This window comes from Rhinichthys klamathensis, unplaced genomic scaffold (assembly GCF_029890125.1).
Source record: "Rhinichthys klamathensis goyatoka isolate OS25496 unplaced genomic scaffold, OSU_Roscu_1.1 h1tg000147l_1, whole genome shotgun sequence".
NCBI lineage: Eukaryota > Metazoa > Chordata > Actinopteri > Cypriniformes > Leuciscidae > Rhinichthys > Rhinichthys klamathensis.
Window position 1 is genome coordinate 898,412 of NW_026606682.1, and position 19,049 is coordinate 917,460.

At 38.5% G+C, this 19,049-nt stretch overlaps 1 protein-coding gene and 1 long non-coding RNA gene across 3 annotated transcripts in view; both read left to right on the forward strand.

The window, feature by feature from the left end:
- Positions 1 to 6,173, forward strand: part of chchd6a (coiled-coil-helix-coiled-coil-helix domain containing 6a) — a 69,172-nt gene extending 62,999 nt beyond the window's left edge. For both annotated transcript variants that reach the window (XM_056257927.1, XM_056257928.1), the window contains one exon: positions 5,818 to 6,173. In XM_056257927.1, the coding sequence (XP_056113902.1) occupies positions 5,818 to 5,841 (24 nt within the window). In that variant the 3' untranslated portion in view covers positions 5,842 to 6,173. The remainder of the gene's footprint in view (positions 1 to 5,817) is intronic.
- A 7,249-nt stretch (positions 6,174 to 13,422) lies between these two features.
- LOC130090485 (uncharacterized) lies at positions 13,423 to 14,970 on the forward strand. The gene is made up of 3 exons (XR_008807702.1): positions 13,423 to 14,483; positions 14,623 to 14,828; positions 14,928 to 14,970. It is a non-coding gene; the product is annotated as an uncharacterized LOC130090485 (long non-coding RNA).
- Positions 14,971 to 19,049: the final 4,079 nt, after the last annotated feature.

A 19,049-nucleotide genomic window follows, 5' to 3' on the forward strand; every position in this document is an offset into this window, starting at 1 on the left:
GGTCTCCAAAAGCTCTTTCCTCTATTTTATTCTATTGAAGCTGTTAGGAGGAGCGGCAAATACTGTTTGGACCGGCCATCACTCCATCCACAAAGGCAGGTTTGAAGTACCTCCACGGACTAGCTTCAAAGACATCTATTTTTTTCACGGTTGTCATCAGACATCATAAGGAGAGCAACCAAATTGTGGGTTCCTTTACGTACAACAAATAGGTTTTTGTTTGCTTTTTTGTTTTTCAGAAAAGGCTCATTGTATTCCAGACTATTCGTACGGAAGAAATGGCTTCTCGTTTGAAAAAACATTTTGTGAAAAGTGAACGATCCCATCATCCAACTAGTACAGGGATATTTTGTATCCCTTGTTTCACCCCTCCTTTCTACAGCAGGCGGGTAGGAAGTTTGTTCTTTGAGTTCCAAAGATTGCCTGTCAAGCGTCTGATATGATGGATCTCCAATTCAACCCAGACCAAATGCAGATGGGGAAGCTGAAATCTATACTACACTTTTCGTGTTCTCGTAATAAAATGTATTTTACTTTAAATTGTAATGATACAAATTACCAAAACTATATTTATTTATTTAGAACTTTGCAACTGTAGGTGTTTCTTTTTTATGCCCTAAGGGTTTTATAATCTAACAGATTTCAGTTTTTTAGTTTTTGTTACATCTCACTTTAAAACTTTTTTTTAACATTCCCTCATCATTTAGTTTAGCTTATTTTCAAATGTTTCAGTAAAGAGCATGCTTGAGAATATCTAGATAAATCACATGTGAACAGAATATATTTTTATTATTTAGTATTTTCCATCAAGTTGTTACTGTTAAAATGATGCAAAATTGAAAACATTGTTTAATTTAGTAGATTTAGGATATATAATATGCCTTAGCAAGACAAAGGAGTCAGTCAATTTATTCCAGAAATGTTTAACATGTAATGCACCACAGAATGCTATTAAACACTGTGAAATTACACTGGTGAAAGTGGTCAAATAGTAAAATATAACAAAAATGGCTGAACTCATTTGATTCGTGAATGTCCACTGTTTGAAATTATTGGAAATGCAATTAAATTACTGAGCATGTGAAAAGTTTATTTTAAGAGTTTACCTTCTAAATGTTCAGAAGGCCAAAAGTGTTCATAGTTCAAGAAACGCCTAAATATGGATATTCAATAAAGTAGGATTTGACTTGTCTAAAAATAATTCATTTATATATACTCATATAGTTCTTGTGCCATAGATATTGCGTATTGAATGAATTGATATTGGATAAGTGCAGGAGGCAAAACATTTAATATTGAGTTTCCTCTTCCACCTAGTTATGTCATAAACTCAATGTATTTTTTGGAGATTTTGAAAGTGGGTTTTCTGTTCTGTTTAGATTGGCTGTTTTTTTTTTTTTTTTTGGATGATGATGTTATTAGAGCAAAGGGCATTTCTAGCTTTTATGTCCAGAGATGAAAAGGGCAGAGGTCATGCATATTTTGGTTCCTCCTCACAATGTCCTGTCACACTAGACATGATGTAGTGGCCAGAGAGCTTGGGATCACAAAACCCCCTGACCTTTGAGAAAGAAAGTAACTGACATTGTGCTTGTGTTTGAAAGACAAAGTGTACGTTTCCAACTTCCACATGTTCTGAGGATTGCAATCTGTTTCTGCATCAGCTTTAGTTGTATGAACAACCATTTAGGCCCATTCACACCGAGTATGGAACAAATGTTCATTGTGAACAGGATTTAGAACAGAAATCTTGGGCATAAGGAAATTTACAATACTTTTTTGTCCTAATTTCTTCACTTCACTTATCTTGATGGAAACTGCAGTTGGGCTTTTATTTTGGCGTAAAACTACAGTTTATGTATAAACAGGTTTCCAAACGCTTCTCGTTACAAATTTTGTGAATAACTGTAATCATTTGCCCACAAATTGTTGGAAATTATGCAAATGTGTAACTCTGGTGCCCACTACGTTCCTAAATGCACACTAAACTCGCAGCTCAAGCAAAGATGGAGTTCACTACATTCATTCACTGTTAACTGAGCCGTTCTGCGACACGGAAAACACTGGGTCACGAGCTGATCGCGTGAGAAAAGTGCGCACTTCGCTTTATAACATGCAGCACAAACAGACTACATACTTATTTAATCAAATAGCAGTCTATTACGATTTGATAAGGGCACAAAGCCATATTGCGCTTTCGATTTTAGTTCATTTGACATACTTTGCTAAAGCAATGGTTTTAATGTAGACTGATGAATATTCGTTTTGCTCTTGGTGTGACCTTTTTGTTGGTGATTTGTTTTGCATTTTAGTTTCACATTCGGTTTGAATAGGCCTTTAAAGTATTTTGTCCAGGTTGACTCTTTTGGAGAAAGAAATTTACATACCTCAATGAAACTTCCTGCCTAATGAAAGGTGAAGTGAAAAAGAGGTAGATCAGCTCTTATCAGGCTCATTAAATGCCTTATTCAGGACGTGCTTTATGCCAGATGTGTTGTGGAGTACTTCCTCTCGCATATTTGATTGCCTGTGACTGTGATTTATCTGACGCCGAAATGAAAGGATCAGACGGATCAGAGAGCAGTACATCAGAAGTTGGTGAAGTTAAAATCAGCAGAACTCGCTGTCGCTGCTGGCGATTTTTTTCCTTTTTTCTCCCTCCTGTACTCTGCTCAATGCAGAGTTCAGAGTCAAGCTCCCTCTCGGCCTTGTTTGTTTGTCTTGTTTGATCGTTCTTCTTCATCTGCTTGTCTCTTGTTTGCTGTCGTAGCGACAGCAGCTGTCTCTCCCTGCCCTTAATGGTGAGGGGAGTTTAGACAAGGCCTCAGAGAGGAAAATGAGAAACTAGCAGCTAACATCAGCCCAGCTGTTTCTGTAGGTTACATCACTTCCTTTGTTAGACAACCGATTTGCCATTTAGGTTTGTAAAGGTTCACAATGCCCCAACAAACAACAACTACTTTCTGCTTTTGAGTTTTGTATTTAATAATAATAATAATTCATTTTACTATATGATTTGTACATTTATATTATGCTTTAATTAATCTCTCTCTATATAGTATACTTTGATTTTGTTATGACTTTTATACAATGTTCCTTTGTGGGATCATACTACTATTTTTTTTATTTTTTTCTCACAAATAAAATCTATCTCGATTTGTCACTCTTGACTCATTTATACTCGCACACTCTTTCTTTCTTGGCAGTATTTGTCCATGCATTGTAAGAAATCCATCAGAGCTGTGATATTGATCTATCAGCTTTCTTATCTGTGTTATACGTTTCTCAGCTGTGAAAAGGTTCACACACTTATGACACCCACTCCTCACCACACCGCTATCAACCACAGGTCAATACACCACACTGGCGCGGTCGGCGTTCCTCAGGTCTCAGTGTTGGGCCCATTTTAATTATCTCTAGATCCCACACTCTTAGTTCTACCTCCCCTCCACCACCAGTTAGTTCCCTGTTTTGATCCAGGAGGTCCTCAAGAGGGTTATCAGAATTTGATTCTCTGCACAAACACTGGGTTTGGCTGCTTTCGACCACAGGGGAAGACGGTCCAATCGATATGGGACTGAAACATATACAAGCCTGCTGAGCTGACAGTGGCCGTGTGCAAAAGCTGTGGAAGGCGACCGCTGTGCAGTTTCTTTGTGATACTAGGTTGTGTTATTTATAGAGAGTGTGCTTTAGTGAATTAAACATATCTATCTTCCTTTGTGTAGCCTGTATATGCATGTTTTTATGTCTCAGGGGTTGAACTGATTTTTTCCTTCCCCTTATTTCAATAAATTACAATAAATACATTTCTTTTTTGTCAATAATCAAGGTAATTATACATTTGTAAACAATGTTTTACTTCAGTTTTAATTTAATTATATTATGCATGTGAAAATATTTAATTTGGTGTATTTAGGGCATATAAGAAATTAGCTATGACATTAACCAAGGAAGTTGCCATTTTATTTCCAAAAGTGTTTCTCAGAATGCCTGCATCCATAATTCCAAGTGTAATGTAAATGCCGTTGTGGTGAAAATGTTCATGAAATTGCAATGAAAGATGCTTGTGTGCCTAGTGTTGGAGATTAAGCTTGTGAGAGTGTAAAAAGTGAGTTTACTTTCTAAAAGTCCACAGGGCCAAAAGTTACCATAGTTGAAGAAACTTATTCAAGGATCTTTTTCCACAATCTCTTCTTTTACTAAAAACCCTTAACCCCTCACAGAAAGCCAATTTAATGTTTAAGTCTTTTGAGGGCCATGCACAATAATTGGTGTCAATGTTGCAGATTCCCTGACCCAGGGTGATTTGTACCTCTGGGTTGAAAGGCGCAAATCCTCTGAGGTTCAACTGGCCCTTGATGCTGCTGACAGGTTGCGTTAATTAACTCGCACCCTCTTCATTTGCTGCATCTTCGTTTTGCCTACATGTATGCTTAGAGGCTTCAGAGGTCAAGGCCAGCATTCAGAAATAATAGTTATGTGGGTTGCTTTGAATCTGAGTGATGTCATTGCAACGTCCGCCCTTTTGCCAGTTTCTCTTTGTTTTTCTCTTCATCTCCCTCCTCTTCTCATGCCCTGTCCTCCCTCCATCTCCTGCTGCCCTCCTCTCTGGCACACACCCGCTGTAATGTATGGAGCACCTCCGAATGACTGGAATTAAGGGCCCTGACCTTTAGTGGGTGATGATTACCCATGCAATGTAGTCCACCCCCTCGCTCGTGTGGGCCTGAATCCCACAGGCAGTGATGGCAGTGACTACTGATTTTTTTTTTTTTTTTTTTTTACAGTAAACTCTAAAATATAGTTTTTTGGCCAGGGTTTGTTTCAGCCCTGCGGGAGCATCACCTTGTGGTTTTGCATTTGTATTTATTGAACAGTGAAGGCTGCTTTGTGATTTTTAGCCTTTTACTTAAGATATGTTGATTTCGAAGCTTTCTATTCTATTATACAATTTTTCCAATTTAAATTGTGCCAAACCTTAATATTCTGGTGTATATTTCTGTCTCATTCCTGCACCAAAATAAATCAATAAAAATATAAAATGTCCTTTTGTATGTGTATATATCAATATAATATAACATTTATATTATATTTAAAAAATGTGTGTGTGTGTGTAGTAATATAGTAGAACAAATATAGTAGAACAAAGATACAAATAAAAGAAACAGTGCTTTTCCATTTTTTTAAGGTAGGTATTTTCAGGTAAAGAAATTGAATAATAATCAAGTGTCAAATAACACTGCATATAATCTTTATACTGTATGAATTAAAGATTGATCCTTATTAAAGTTACAAGAGTTATCTCGTCTTTTGTTGTTTGATTAACATTAAAAACAGACGTCAGCGGCAGGAATTTTAAGCTTCTGTCACGTTAATACATAATGCACGGATCCAATATACTGATAGACATGCGTTTTCTTTCTTGACTGTTCACTTAAGACATAACCTACAATGTATGCTAAGATACTCGCCAAGACTGTGAATTAGTCCGTTGAATTAGCGTAAGAAGACTTGAAAGTGAACTCAATTTAGTATTCACACTGACTTTGGCTTTCCGTGTGAGTGCTTTATCCAGGTTATCGTTAGAGAGCGAGCGGCCGTGTAAATTGGCAAACGTTAGGCTACCATTTACGTTTCAAATCAAGTCTGGCTGACTATTAGGGGGCAGCCCTAATGCATTGTATTTATTGACAGACTAGATACAAATTTTTTAATATTCATATAAATTCTAATCTAAAGTCTTGATGTTGATTATTAAAGATCTTTATTGTCTCCCTCCCTTTTTTTTTTGTCACTCCCACCCTTTCTGAACAGAATCTGTTGGTGAATCACGGATAGAGAGTCATTCACCTCGGCAGCAGCGCCACCTTTACCCGTCTCTCCCATTCATCTGTATGTTGGGTTTCACGGGACGCTTCTTCTTAAGCCATCCATCCAATTACCATCTGATCCCAGGGCTCGGAGTCGCACTCCAGTGTACTGAACAAGCAGGCCACTATGAGTATTCCATTATCTGTAACAGCGCAGAGAATGGAATCACCAAAATGCAAGGCTTGATTTTTATAAGAGTACACTCAGGAAATCCTGATGCTTTTATTTGTCAGGATTTTATTTATGCATTGTATTTCGGCAAAAGCATATCTTCATAAATGGATAACTGCCTAAAGCTGGTCCTGTCTCTGTCTTTTATTGTCCTTCAAATATGGCCAACTTGAGATCAGTGTCTGAAACTAAATCAATTTGTTAGTGAATTCATTTCTGGTTTGTTCCTCATAAAAATAATCCTGACATTAGCCGTTAAAAGCATAGTTCATCAAAAAAATGAACAGGGTCATTTTTATTCATCCTTGTGTCATTCCAAACCTGTCCTGTTTTTTTTGGACACAAAAGGACAATTAAAAGAGTTTTTATGCATCTCTTTTCTGAACATTACTGTTGTAAAGCTTCTAAAAAGACAAACAAGTACAATAACATTTATATTAAATGTAATAATAATAGTAACAATTATAAATATCAATAAACTATAGGGACAGTTACAGAAAAACGAACTATAGTGGAAGTTCACAATAATATTGATGATGATTATTTGTTATTATTTTTTGAATTACGTATTGTGATTAATATTAATTCAATTTATGAAATATAATGATAACAGTATAATATAATAATAATTTGAACAATAACTGATTAGTATTATTTAATATAACACATTTCAAATACTAAAGTTATATTATATAATATACAAAGAAATAATTATTGAATATTAATTTCTGGGTGAACTATGCCTTCAGTAGAATTTAATTGAAAATGCATAAAATATTGTTGTCTGATTGAATGCAACCTATTTTTGAAATAGGTTGAAATGATTCGCATAAGGAAGAGAGATGAAGATGTGATTGATCTGCGAGTAGTGACACGGTTTCTATGTCATACACACACATAGACAATCTAGCTCAATTTGTTGCTTTTGACATGGCCGGGTCTCCCATGTGAGCTCAGGCAATTATGGTGAGATGGCAACACACACACACAACCCTCAATTATCCGGCTGACACACACTGCATCTCGACATCGGTTCAGATGCGCGCACACACACCGTGTCAGAATATACACACCTCTCTGTCAAGCCTAATAAGGTTCTCAATCCATGCTAGCAGGATTGACTTGGGAATTACCTTGTTAAGGATACAGCCGAGCCGAGGCGGGTTGCCTTTGCTGCGTGTGTGTACAGTATGTGTGGCTGGTGTGGAGGGCAAATGGGGATACGTTGCTTTGGGAAAACTAATGTTTGAATCAAAACTCACCTTTTCTTAACTGTAAAAGGAGGGTGTTGAAACTTATTTTTTTTCCTTCAAATCTTGAAATAAATTGCTTATGACAACTGGCCGTTCTGTGCTTCTTACAGCCAGTCCAATACACATACAATACACAACAGAAATACTTTGACATAGAGTTATGCTTTAGAAAAATAAACTGCATGTAATAAGACAGGGTTCTAACATGTACGAATGTGCGTCCTCTAGAAACCTCTAGCACAGGCTCTTCAGACAGCGAACACACACTCGGCAGAAGTGTGCCGAGGACAAGATGGCAGGCGATAGCAGGAGCGAGGGAAGGGCCAAAGGTTAACATCATAAGTGCTCCATCATACACCAATGAGGTCTGACAGCTCACCATACACAGCTCACATTAAAGAGAAAGAGGATTTCTAATCTTATACACAGTGACACACATATGCACTGAACAGCACTAAAAAATACAAACAAAAACTAATGAATACATACCATGGGGAAACATGGTACTTTCCATATGTCGGTGTAAGTTTGCAGAAATTGGTTGTAACTAGACCTGTAAGTAGAATAGAATTAACCTCTCTCTCTATATATAGGCTATGTATATATTGTTTAAAAATTTATATTCTGTTTTGATGTATGCAAATCCTCTTTTAAAGAACAAAAAGAGTTGGCTTCTCATTAATTATATTTTACTTGTAGGGGATATTGTATTGTTTTTGAGCATCAATTATATATATTTTTTTATATAATTGTTTAATATTTTTAGGTTTTTTATTTTAAGATATTTTATTTTTGGTTGTAGTGGATTTTGTATTCTTGTTTAGCACCAGTGATTTTTTTTTTTTATTGTATATATATATATATATATTTTTATCTGCTGTGAATGAAACTGCAATCAACTTTCAAGCCATTATTAACACCATTGTAGGTAAGTGTATTTATATATCTATATGCATTAGAGTAAAAAAAGTATTTTTGTGAGATATATAGTTGTGCTGCTGCCCTTTTGAAATTCCGATCATTCAGAACATTTTTCTGAAATCAGCCAAAATAGAATCTGCATTGAAATATGCAACAGCACTGAGCATATTTAATCACCAAGTGAACACGCAGCCTTTGTCGGTGCTAGCTGAAAGAATACCATTTTTATCCTCGGATCTCCCTCAGTGTCCATCCCACAGTCTCTGTTGATCCACTCTCTCTCCCAGCTCAATCTCTGTCCTTCCCGAGCATGCGCCCCTGACATTTGAATTGTGCTAACAGCCGCCCCCTTTGGGCAAACAGCGCCTGGCTGAGGTTTTCGAGCGTGCTGTTATTACCATCATGTTGTGCGCGCCGTTGCCGTGCCGCTCTCCCTCCTCCAGGGCTCGACCTGCACTGACGCACATGGGCTCCCTGCACTGGAGCCGCAGCACAACACGGATTTAGAGAAATATATAAACACACCTAGCTGACATTACATTACCATACACTCTCACACTCGCACACGCACTCACAGCTGACATTTATCTTCAAATACCATGACACCCTTCCTCTTTTATTAGATCCCCTCACTGTGCAAAGATGAGAGTAATTAGAGAGGAACAGCCCTCGCTCTCTTCCGTCCCTTTTTATTGCTTTTCACTCGTCTCCTTTCTGTGAGAGTGAGAGATCCTGTGGCATACAATGGCGTAATATACCCCCACAGGAGCCCTGCTGAGGCTGTGCTGTTTTGGAAGTGGGGGGACGGGTCTCACACTGTCAACCGGTTACAGTTGCCAGGCTTTTAGTTTTTCAACCGAATTGAAGGGCAACTTTTGACACGACTCTTATTCAGGACTAGCTAGAGATTCTTGGACTTTTGTTGCTGGATTTCCTCTTATTACTTGCAGGATGGTCCAGAAGTCTGAGACCACATTGAAAGTGGGATTCAAAATCAAATTTAAATCTAAAAATAAGAAATGTTTTATATCGAAGGTAGGTGTTTGCACTCAAATATATGTATTTATATATTATACACTCACCGGCCACTTTATTAGGTACACCTGTCCAACTGCTCGTTAACACTTAATTTCTAAGCAGCCAATCACATGGCGGCAACTCAGTGCATTCAGGCATGTAGACATGGTCAAGACAATCTCCTGCAGTTCAAACCGAGCATCAGTATGGGGAAGAAAGTTGATTTGAGTGACTTTGAACGTGGCATGATTGTTGGTGCCAGAAGGGCTGGTCTGAGTATTTCAGAAACTGCTAATCTACTGGGATTTTCACGCACAACCATCTCTAGGGTTTACAGAGAATGGTCCGAAAAAGAAAAAACATCCAGTGAGCGGCAGTTCTGTGGGCGGAAATGCCTTGTTGATGCCAGAGGTCAGAGGAGAATGGCCAGACTGGTTCGAGCTGATAGAAGGGCAACAGTGACTGAAATAACCACTCGTTACAACCGAGGTATGCAGCAAAGCATTTGTGAAGCCACAACACGCACAACCTTGAGGCGGATGGGCTACAACAGCAGAAGACTCCACCGGGTACCACTCATCTCCACTACAAATAGGAAAAAGAGGCTACAATTTGCAAGAGCTCACCAAAATTGAACAGTTGAAGACTGGAAAAATGTTGCCTGGTCTGATGAGTCTCGATTTCTGTTGAGACATTCAGATGTTAGAGTCAGAATTTGGCGTAAACAGAATGAGAACATGGAACCATCATGCCTTGTTACCACTGTGCAGGCTGGTGGTGGTGGTGTAATGGTGTGGGGGATGTTTTCCTGGCACACTTTAGGCCCCTTAGTGCCAATTGGGCATCGTTTAAATGCCACGGCCTACCTGAGCATTGTTTCTGACCATGTCCATCCCTTTATGGCCACCATGTACCCATCCTCTGATGGCTACTTCCACCATGTCACAAAGCTCTAATCATTTCAAATTGGTTTCTTGAACATGACAATGAGTTCACTGTACTAAAATGGCCTCCACAGTCACCAGATCTCAACCCAAAAGAGCATCTTTGGGATGTGGTGGAACGGGAGATTCGCATCATGGATGTGCAGCCGACAAATCTGCGGCAACTGTGTGATGCCATCATGTCAATATGGACCAAACTCCCTGAGGAATGCTTCCAGCACCTTGTTGAATCTATGCCACGAAGAATTGAGGCAGTTCTGAAGGCAAAAGGGGGTCCAACCCGTTACTAGCATGGGGTACCTAATAAAGTGGCCGGTGAGTGTATATATATATATATATTTGCTAGTCAGGGATATTGTATTGTTTTTGAGTATCGATGATATACACACACACACACACACACACACACATATATATATATATATATATATATATATATGTATATATACATACATACAGGCTATATATATATATATATGTGTGTGTGTGTGTGTGTGTGTGTGTGTGTGTATATCATCGATACTCAAAAACAATACAATATCCCTGACTATATATATATATATATATGTATATATACATACATACAGGCTATATATATATATATATATATATATATATATATATACACACACACATACATATATACACACACCCACATACAGTCTGTGCATAATTATTATGCAAGTCAATATTCTGGTGTTTTTCCAAGCACATTTAACCAATTCCAAGCCATATCAATCTTAATAACTATTAATTTTGTATTTTCTCATTTATAAATGATAATTGTTAATGAGAGCTGGAAGTGAAAAATGTCTAAAATTCATATTATTAAGCAGGTTTTCTTTTACAACGAAAATGGGATTCAATCCACACTGAAAAGTCAGAAATTATTAAAGGTGCAGTAAGCGATTTCTAAGAAATGATGCCACTCATGCCTGTGCTGTGTTGGTTTGGGGGCGAAGCTATCAAGATAGGGGTGTGATCTATTTGGGTAGGTACGTGTTTGTTTTGGTGATTTCATATATCAACAGCGTTTGTCAGAACTCACTAACTGCACCTGTAAATGCCTATGAGAAAGATGGAATACTATAGAAATTGCATTTAAGGCATGACCATTGACCAAGAAATGCTCATTGGGTCAGCAGGGTCACAAAAAACAGGTTGAGAAGAAAAGATGCATGTTAACTGCAAAAGAATTAAGGTGAAGAATTAGATGTGAAAACTTTCATTTTAGTGTGTGGTCATCTTTGACATTAAAACTAAGGCATTCTGATTTTCATGGTTTCATGTCTGTTTTTCTATTTTAATTCAAATAGTTATGCTGGTGAAAAGTTTTAAATTAAAATGAAAAATAAAAGCATTTTCAATGGTGGCCTCAGACTTGAACTATTAGTATTTGCACTAAGGCAATGCATTTACTGTTTTCTTTATCATGACCTCAGAGACTTTTTATCATTTTTTTTTATATAATTGCCTGCAGTTTTGGTAGTAAAAAGTAATAAGCAACATTTTGTTTTGTTTTCAAGTAGTAAAGTGTTAAATAACTTTATGAGGTTACACTGACTTTTTAAATTAAAATGCATTAGTTTCCTGTTTATTCAGTATTTAGTAAGTTTAGTGATAAATATAAATGTGAAAACCTCTCTGTATATAATGTAGTCATATTCATAATGTAGTCAATTCTATACGTAATGTGCTTAAGGGGAAAAAAATCTTTCTGAGATACATAGTTTGCTGCTTAGTTTAAACAGAAACTCTGTGCCACCACCAACATTTCTGTAAAGATGCAATACAGAGTATGAGCAGTACTAATACCGGCTCTGCCCCACTTCCAGCCCTATACTATACTATAGTATCAGCAGTTCGGATGCGACTTTGGTAAATGAAATGCCAAATTAAAGCCGCATGAAATGTTGCTGTTGTTATGAGAAACTCATTTTTTTTTGTCAGCTGTCAATTAGGTGTCAAGAAGGTGGCTTTTGCAGAAGCTATAACATTCAAACGTTGCAGTGTAAATACTGCTCTAGAATAATATTTGATATGTGGTACTGATTGTTAAGATGGTATTTTGCTGTTAAAAATCAAGCTCAGTTGTTGTTAATTCACCATAAAGGCACTAGCACCCCATAAAGCATTGCTGACAACTGCAGCTCTCATTCTAAATTAACTTAGCATTTAGATACTCATATGTTTGGATTACATCTCTAAGAGCCTCATTTTAGTTCCCAAAGCAATAAGTCACAGGTTGGTAGTTTCAGTGCCTGCCTGTTCCAATGAAATCCGAGTGGTTCCGTCAGATGGGCCTGTTAAGTGGGCTTTGCTTGTAATGCCCCTCTTATTGCCTTCATCACCATGCTACAGTGGCTTTATTTGCTCTGCTAAACTTCCTCATGGCCTTTTAATGCTAGTGGAATTGATTATTAACTGCTGTGACCATTCAAGGTTCTCCAGTTCTCAGGTGTGGAGGATTTTCAACCATGTGCTGTTGGGTAAGAGCTCAGGTAAGTCAATGGTCATACATTGTGGTGGCTTGTAATCATTTAGAAGAGCCTATAGTGCATTGGCAGCTGAACGGTTGTGGATTCAAACCCTTAAGTCCTTAATTTGTCAGCATTATGACCATGATCAAGAAACTTACATGGCGTTTACATCCCATTTTATGTTTGGAATGTGACATTTATGAGGGAAACAGAATATTTGGAAGTTTTATCTGGAATTCTTTGGATGGTGAAAAGTAAGCTTTCCATACCAGGAATGGGGTCACCGGCTCCCACGTTTGAGGATCAGAATGTGGAAGCTCAGTGAAGTTCACCCTTACCAATGGTAACTGTTTTGATCTTAATCAAGCACCCGGATTGGTACTGCTGGTGCACTTTGGGAAATGTAGTTCTTTGAGAATCATTTTTTAGATTCAGCTCAACAATGCTTGCTAAATGAGACTACAGAGGTTGTCTGGGACATTAAACATCAGCTCTTGCAGACTATATAACTCAAACTTTCCAACTTGAAGATTTAGCATAATGTCAGAAGCATAATGGTGGTGGTGATGTTGAAGTCATGTGTAGTTCGTTTAGGCTATATCCTAACAAAACATTCTAGATGGCTATATATATATACATTTGCCATACAAATGTGTGGAGGGTCAGTGAAGAGAAACTATATATAAATTTGCCATAACAAGTGTAGAGGATTAGTCCTAAAGGCGAGATAAAGATAAAGAATATAAAATAAGACTATACATTGATTGAGATATTTGCTAGTTTATACAGCTTATAGAACTACAGAACTAAACTTAGAAACTTTATTCTGAACTTTATGAAAGCAATGAATTCAGTCCCACGTTGACATCCTATGGCACCCGAAGTAATAGGACGTTTGACAGGCAGGTTTCAATTAGCGTGACTGCACGTCTTGTATCTTTTAATAAGAAATCCGCCGCTGCTGTGAGGGGAAAAAGCTTCAATGTTCTCTGCTGCATCTTAATAAAAATATATATAAAAAAAGAGAAGAAGAACTGTGTTTCCACAGCAACTGGCACCTGAGTAACGGCGGAGACGTGCTTGAAAGCATCAGGTTAGAAAATGACATCTTTGCATCCTGACGTGTCCGCATTGATCCCGTGTCATACCCAATTACAGCGCGTGCTGTCGTACAGGCGCGTGCTATTCAGCACAAGAGCGCCTCTTAAACGAACACACGCTGTCGCACTTCTTCTCAGATGGCTCAGGAAGTGGTTTTAATGAACACCTGCCCCATCCCCCTTTCTTTACCACCTTTCCATACACTTCTCGTGTTTATCTTAGCGAAAAAACGCAGCGACGTCGATTTCCGCTTTGAATTCGGATGCGTTGAGAGTGGCGGTATGATTGGCAGCATTTAAAACTGAGAAATCTCTCTGTAATCTTTAATTATACAACGTATTTATCTTTCATTATGACAAGGAACTGATCAATACTCCCTCTAGATCTGATTCTTCATCCTAGTTCAACACTTTGAGGGTTATTTATTCATGTTTTATGCCTGGTCTGATATTTATAATCACAGTTTGAGAGGAATCAATATTTTCTTTTCTTCTGAGAGAAGACAAAATATATACCAGATTTTCTCCTGAGGTTTTAGTGCAATCTTTCACTCTTATGTTGACTGTCTTGTCCCACTGCTGCACTTGTTTCTAGGAGCAGTCTGTCAGCATTTGAAGTGCTCTACAGAACATGTTTGATACACTCACAAACTCTGGCCTCACGTTAAGCGCTTACACGCCACGAGCGATTCGACCTGACGGAAACAACCCATGAAATCTCAGGTAGGTGCTTGATTCCGCCTGAAATGTGTACTTAGCCCTAGCGCGGCGAAGAGATCCGTTTGAGCACCACACAGTCAGCTCCTCTTTTACTCAGCCTCTTTCAACTGCCTGAACCCATTTTCTGCTTGTTTCGTTTCAGAGTCTCCTCACCGGGGGAACACGGCCGACAATAGACCCTAATTAAAGCGTGCTGTGGGCTGACAGAGCCCATTCTTCTCCACTGCGTCCCGTTTAAACTGGGCCTCCCTTCCTGTGCCATCCACACCCACCTCACTCCACTAATTTCAAGTGGAACCGTGAAGGCTTAATGGAAGACCTCGGATGACAGGAAGTCAACGCGACCTGGTGGGTCTCTCGAATAGTTTCTTTTGTGTTTTCCTTTCATACAGTTACAGCTCACAGTTTCTTCTATGCAATTTATTTAATTCAGTATTTGCAATTTAGAGTGGTGGTCAGATTCCATTGGAGGCCCGTGGCATTCTGAAACGGGATCCACTAGCCCGGTCCACATTCCATCCCTGGCTTTCCAACACTTCTGTTATCAGTTTGTGTTTCTGTGAGTCAAATGCATTAAAACAATTCTTGATAACTGGGGGAAAAAAGATTGAATTTCCATCACACGACATCTATTGATTTTGTCAGACCATATTTCATAAGCAAAACAAGCAGCTGGATTTGGAAACTCAGTTTGTAATCAAACTGGGCAAAACAAACATCTTATCCTTAATGAAAAGAGTGGGAGGAATGCCAGCTAGACCATTACCAAAGCTCCGCTGAAGCCCTTATAAGTACTTCACAAAATAGTCTGACAGATGGGCCACAGCTCACTACCAACCCACAAAACCACCTTGGTTGGTTTGGTCAGACATAAAACCCACCGCATAATGTGGAAATCACAGGCTCACAGCCAGACCACATAAAATATCTAAGCCTGTTGTCCAAATGTCCAATCCAGGGATATTACCCAATGGACACTTCCGTGACCACTTCAAACCTGGGAGTAATTCTAGCAGCTGTGTTGGCTATGGTGGTGACTGGGCTGGGCTGCATTAACAATAGGGCTAGGTGGGGCTGAAGCCTCAGGGCCCGAGCAAGGAAGGGGCCAAGGGGCCCGTATTTGTCTTTGGAGTAGATTGACGTGGCCGTCGGGAGCACCTGAACTTTTCCCGGTGGACACCACTCCCCCACATATTAAGCGCTGCTAAGTGGAGCACCTGGGAAACAGACCAAAAGTCATGTGATGAAATGGCTACCTGCTCATGGGCAGTGTTCTGGTTGTGCTTTAAATGTCTACAAAAGTGGGGACATATTTATTTAAAATCATTAATATATTATTCGTAACACTTTATAAATAAGGTTTCGTTAGTTAACATTAGTTAACTAGTTAACATGATACTTCTACAGCATTTATTAATCTAAAATTAATTTGAACATTTACTAATACATTATTAAAATCAAAAGTTAACTGAAGAATTTGTTTTGCACAGAAGAAAAATCACAGGTTTGGAACGGCATGTGAGTGTGGAAACACTGTTTTTAAAGAGCAGGTGAGGTAACTAGAAATGTGTTTCTAGCTGGTCTATGTCTATTGAAAATTTAAGACAGACATTGTTAATAAAACTGTCAAAACTCGGAGGAAACCATCAAAAGCTTAGTAATTAGACACAATGGAAGACTTTGTTAGTCGATATTTTTTTTATTACTGTTATTATCTTTTGTCAATGACGAATTTGTTTCTGCAATCCGGTAGAACTAATCGAAGGTAAATAAACACTGCACTTGTTAAACTCAAAGAGATATTAGCACAGCTTGGTTTATACTGACTCAAGAGTTCATTTTTTACATGTAAGGCTGAATTTGTCTTGAAAGTCACTGCAGGACAACTAGAAATCCAGTGTTCCTTGCACTGGTATTATAACAGCTTGAGGCTGTGTATCCATGCACTGGGAAAGCTCATTTCAAACACTCGAGAGTTGCTGAAAAAAATGACCCGACACATCCTGGTAACTCTTCACATGAATGAAAACATCTGTCAGAGCCTTCTTGCTGTGCAGAGACAGAAAATCGCCCGTAGGGTTTTTCTAAAGGCCTTGAGGCTAGATATCTAGACAACCAGCATCAACGTGCTGTTCCACAGATGTAGTTTACTTCCAACATCACTTGAGTAATGAATGCACAGAAATGTTGAACCTGTGGCAACCCTCGTTTGATACCTTTGAAGACTCTAGTCAATATGTATCTTTCCTAGGGTAGATAATCATCTTTTGGAAGATACTCATAAGTTTTCCATAACCTAGTGAGCTGCCTACGGACAGTATCATAGCAAAGTGAAAGCTATGATGTGGAAGCTATTCTAAAAGGTACGCAGAAAAAAAATCATGTTGCCTTCTGAATCAATCTTTTTTTTAATGTTTTTTGAATTAAGTTTCTTTTGTTCTTTAAGGCTGCATTTATTTGATAAAAAAAAAGTATTGTGAAAGATTATTACAATTTAAAATAACTTTTCTATTTTAATATATTTTGAAATCATTTTTTCCTGTGATGGCAAAGCAGAAGTTTTAGCATTTCGGCATTAACTTAGACAAGTAAAAATGAATTAAAGATAGCAGACAAGTCGAGGATAACTGAGCTTATTCATTTAATTCTAATGCAAATTTTATTTTTTTCAATTATTCCTTATTTTGAATTTTTTTTTAGTTTTTTTCTTTTACATTTTTTAAAATGAATTTGTATATAATCGTTCTTAGTTACGTTTCCCTATATTAGTGTACAGTAGCAACATTTTTGCTACTTTTAGTACAGTGAAGAGCAGCGAGAGGACAGGAGATTAGAGGGAGAACAGAATATGTTGCAAGCCAGACTCAAACTTGTACAACAACTCAAGTTGTCAGACCATACAGGTGATGAGTGTGACCTCATTGTCTTATTTTAAATGTATAATAAACTAAACATTGCCATATCTCGAGAGACTGAAACTTGTGACAACATGTGACCTATCTATTGGTTCGACATGTACGGCTCACTGATTTCATTTCCTGGACATTTTTAATAACATCATGCCCAATCAGAGGACTGTGGACTGTTAGTTCAGGGTCAAATATTCTGGTTAAATGGAGCAGAATGATTAGCAATGTTCTCACAGGTCGCTCGTTGCTGTGTGCAGGTCAGTGAGGAGATGTGTAAGGGCAGATCAGTTTCCAGACAGCTGCTGTTTGATTGGTTAACTGCCTCTAATAATTTGGAAATTTGATTTCAGGTATACTTTCACGCACAGACATGCTTATGCTAACAAACAATATGAAGTGTCTGTAAGCCGCAGATGTCATCTAGATGACTTGAATTTCTCTGTCTGTTGTTTATGCAACAATTCAGTTAATTAATTACAGTAAAATATAAGCTTTCATATTACCCCTGTCCACTGGTGGAAGCACCTACAATGGAACTGGACCATGGAACAGTGGAAGAAGGTCGCCTGGTCCGATGAGTCCCATTTTCTTGGATGGCCGTGTACATGAGCGCCGTTTACCTGGGGAAGTGATGGAACCAGGATGCACTGTGGGACGACGACAAGCCGGTGGAGGGATTGTGATGCTCTGGGCAATGTTCTGCTGGGAAACCCTGGGTCAAGCCATTCATGTGGATGGAAATTTGAGATCAGGTACACCCCTTCATGACAATGGTGTTTCCTGGTGGAAGTGGCCTCTTTTAGCAGGATAATGCACACCACACACTGCACACAATGTTCAGGAATGGTTTGAGGAACATGAAGATGTTGCCCTGGCCTCCAAATTCCCCTGATCTCAATCCAGTTGAACATCTGTGGGATGTGGTGGACCAACAAGTTCGATCCACGGTGGTTCCACCTCATATCCTACAGGACTTGAAGGATCTGCTGCTAATGTCTTGATGTTATGTCCCACAGGACACCTTCAGGGGTCTTGTAGAGTCCATTCCTTGGCGAGTCGGACCTGTTTTGGCAGCACCCGGAGTGTGTGTGTGTATATATATATATATATATATATATATATAAAATTTGCTGCTACACACGTTTTTTCATCATGGTAGTTTACACATTCTCATCTTCTGATTTGTTCAGTCCGTGATATTTCATATACCTCATCCTTTCTCTTCATACCTTTATTCAGTCTGTTTCTGGGTGCTGGCGTACAGCTCAGTTACACATGCTTCACCTGGTACTTCAACAGCAGTAGGCTCTCATGTGAAGTACCTCTGTCGTTCATCTGTGTGTGTGTATGTGTGTCCGGCCCACTGCCTGAGTCTGGGCTATGCTTATTCCTAGTCACACCTACTCTCGGTGGACTGAGGACCCCATCAAATTCTGTCTTTCTCATCTCATCTATTCATCATACTCTCATCTCCTCTGTGCCTTTTCTCTGTGTTAATCTGTAGTAGAGGATGGAAGCAGAGAATGAATGAATCACATTATCTATCAAGGCCATCGTGTAGGTCATTACATCATGATAAACTCAAGCCAGTTATGATTACAGGCGGTGCAAATTAAAAGGCTGTCATCCAAACCATGAAGCCGCCCCATGATAAAGCACC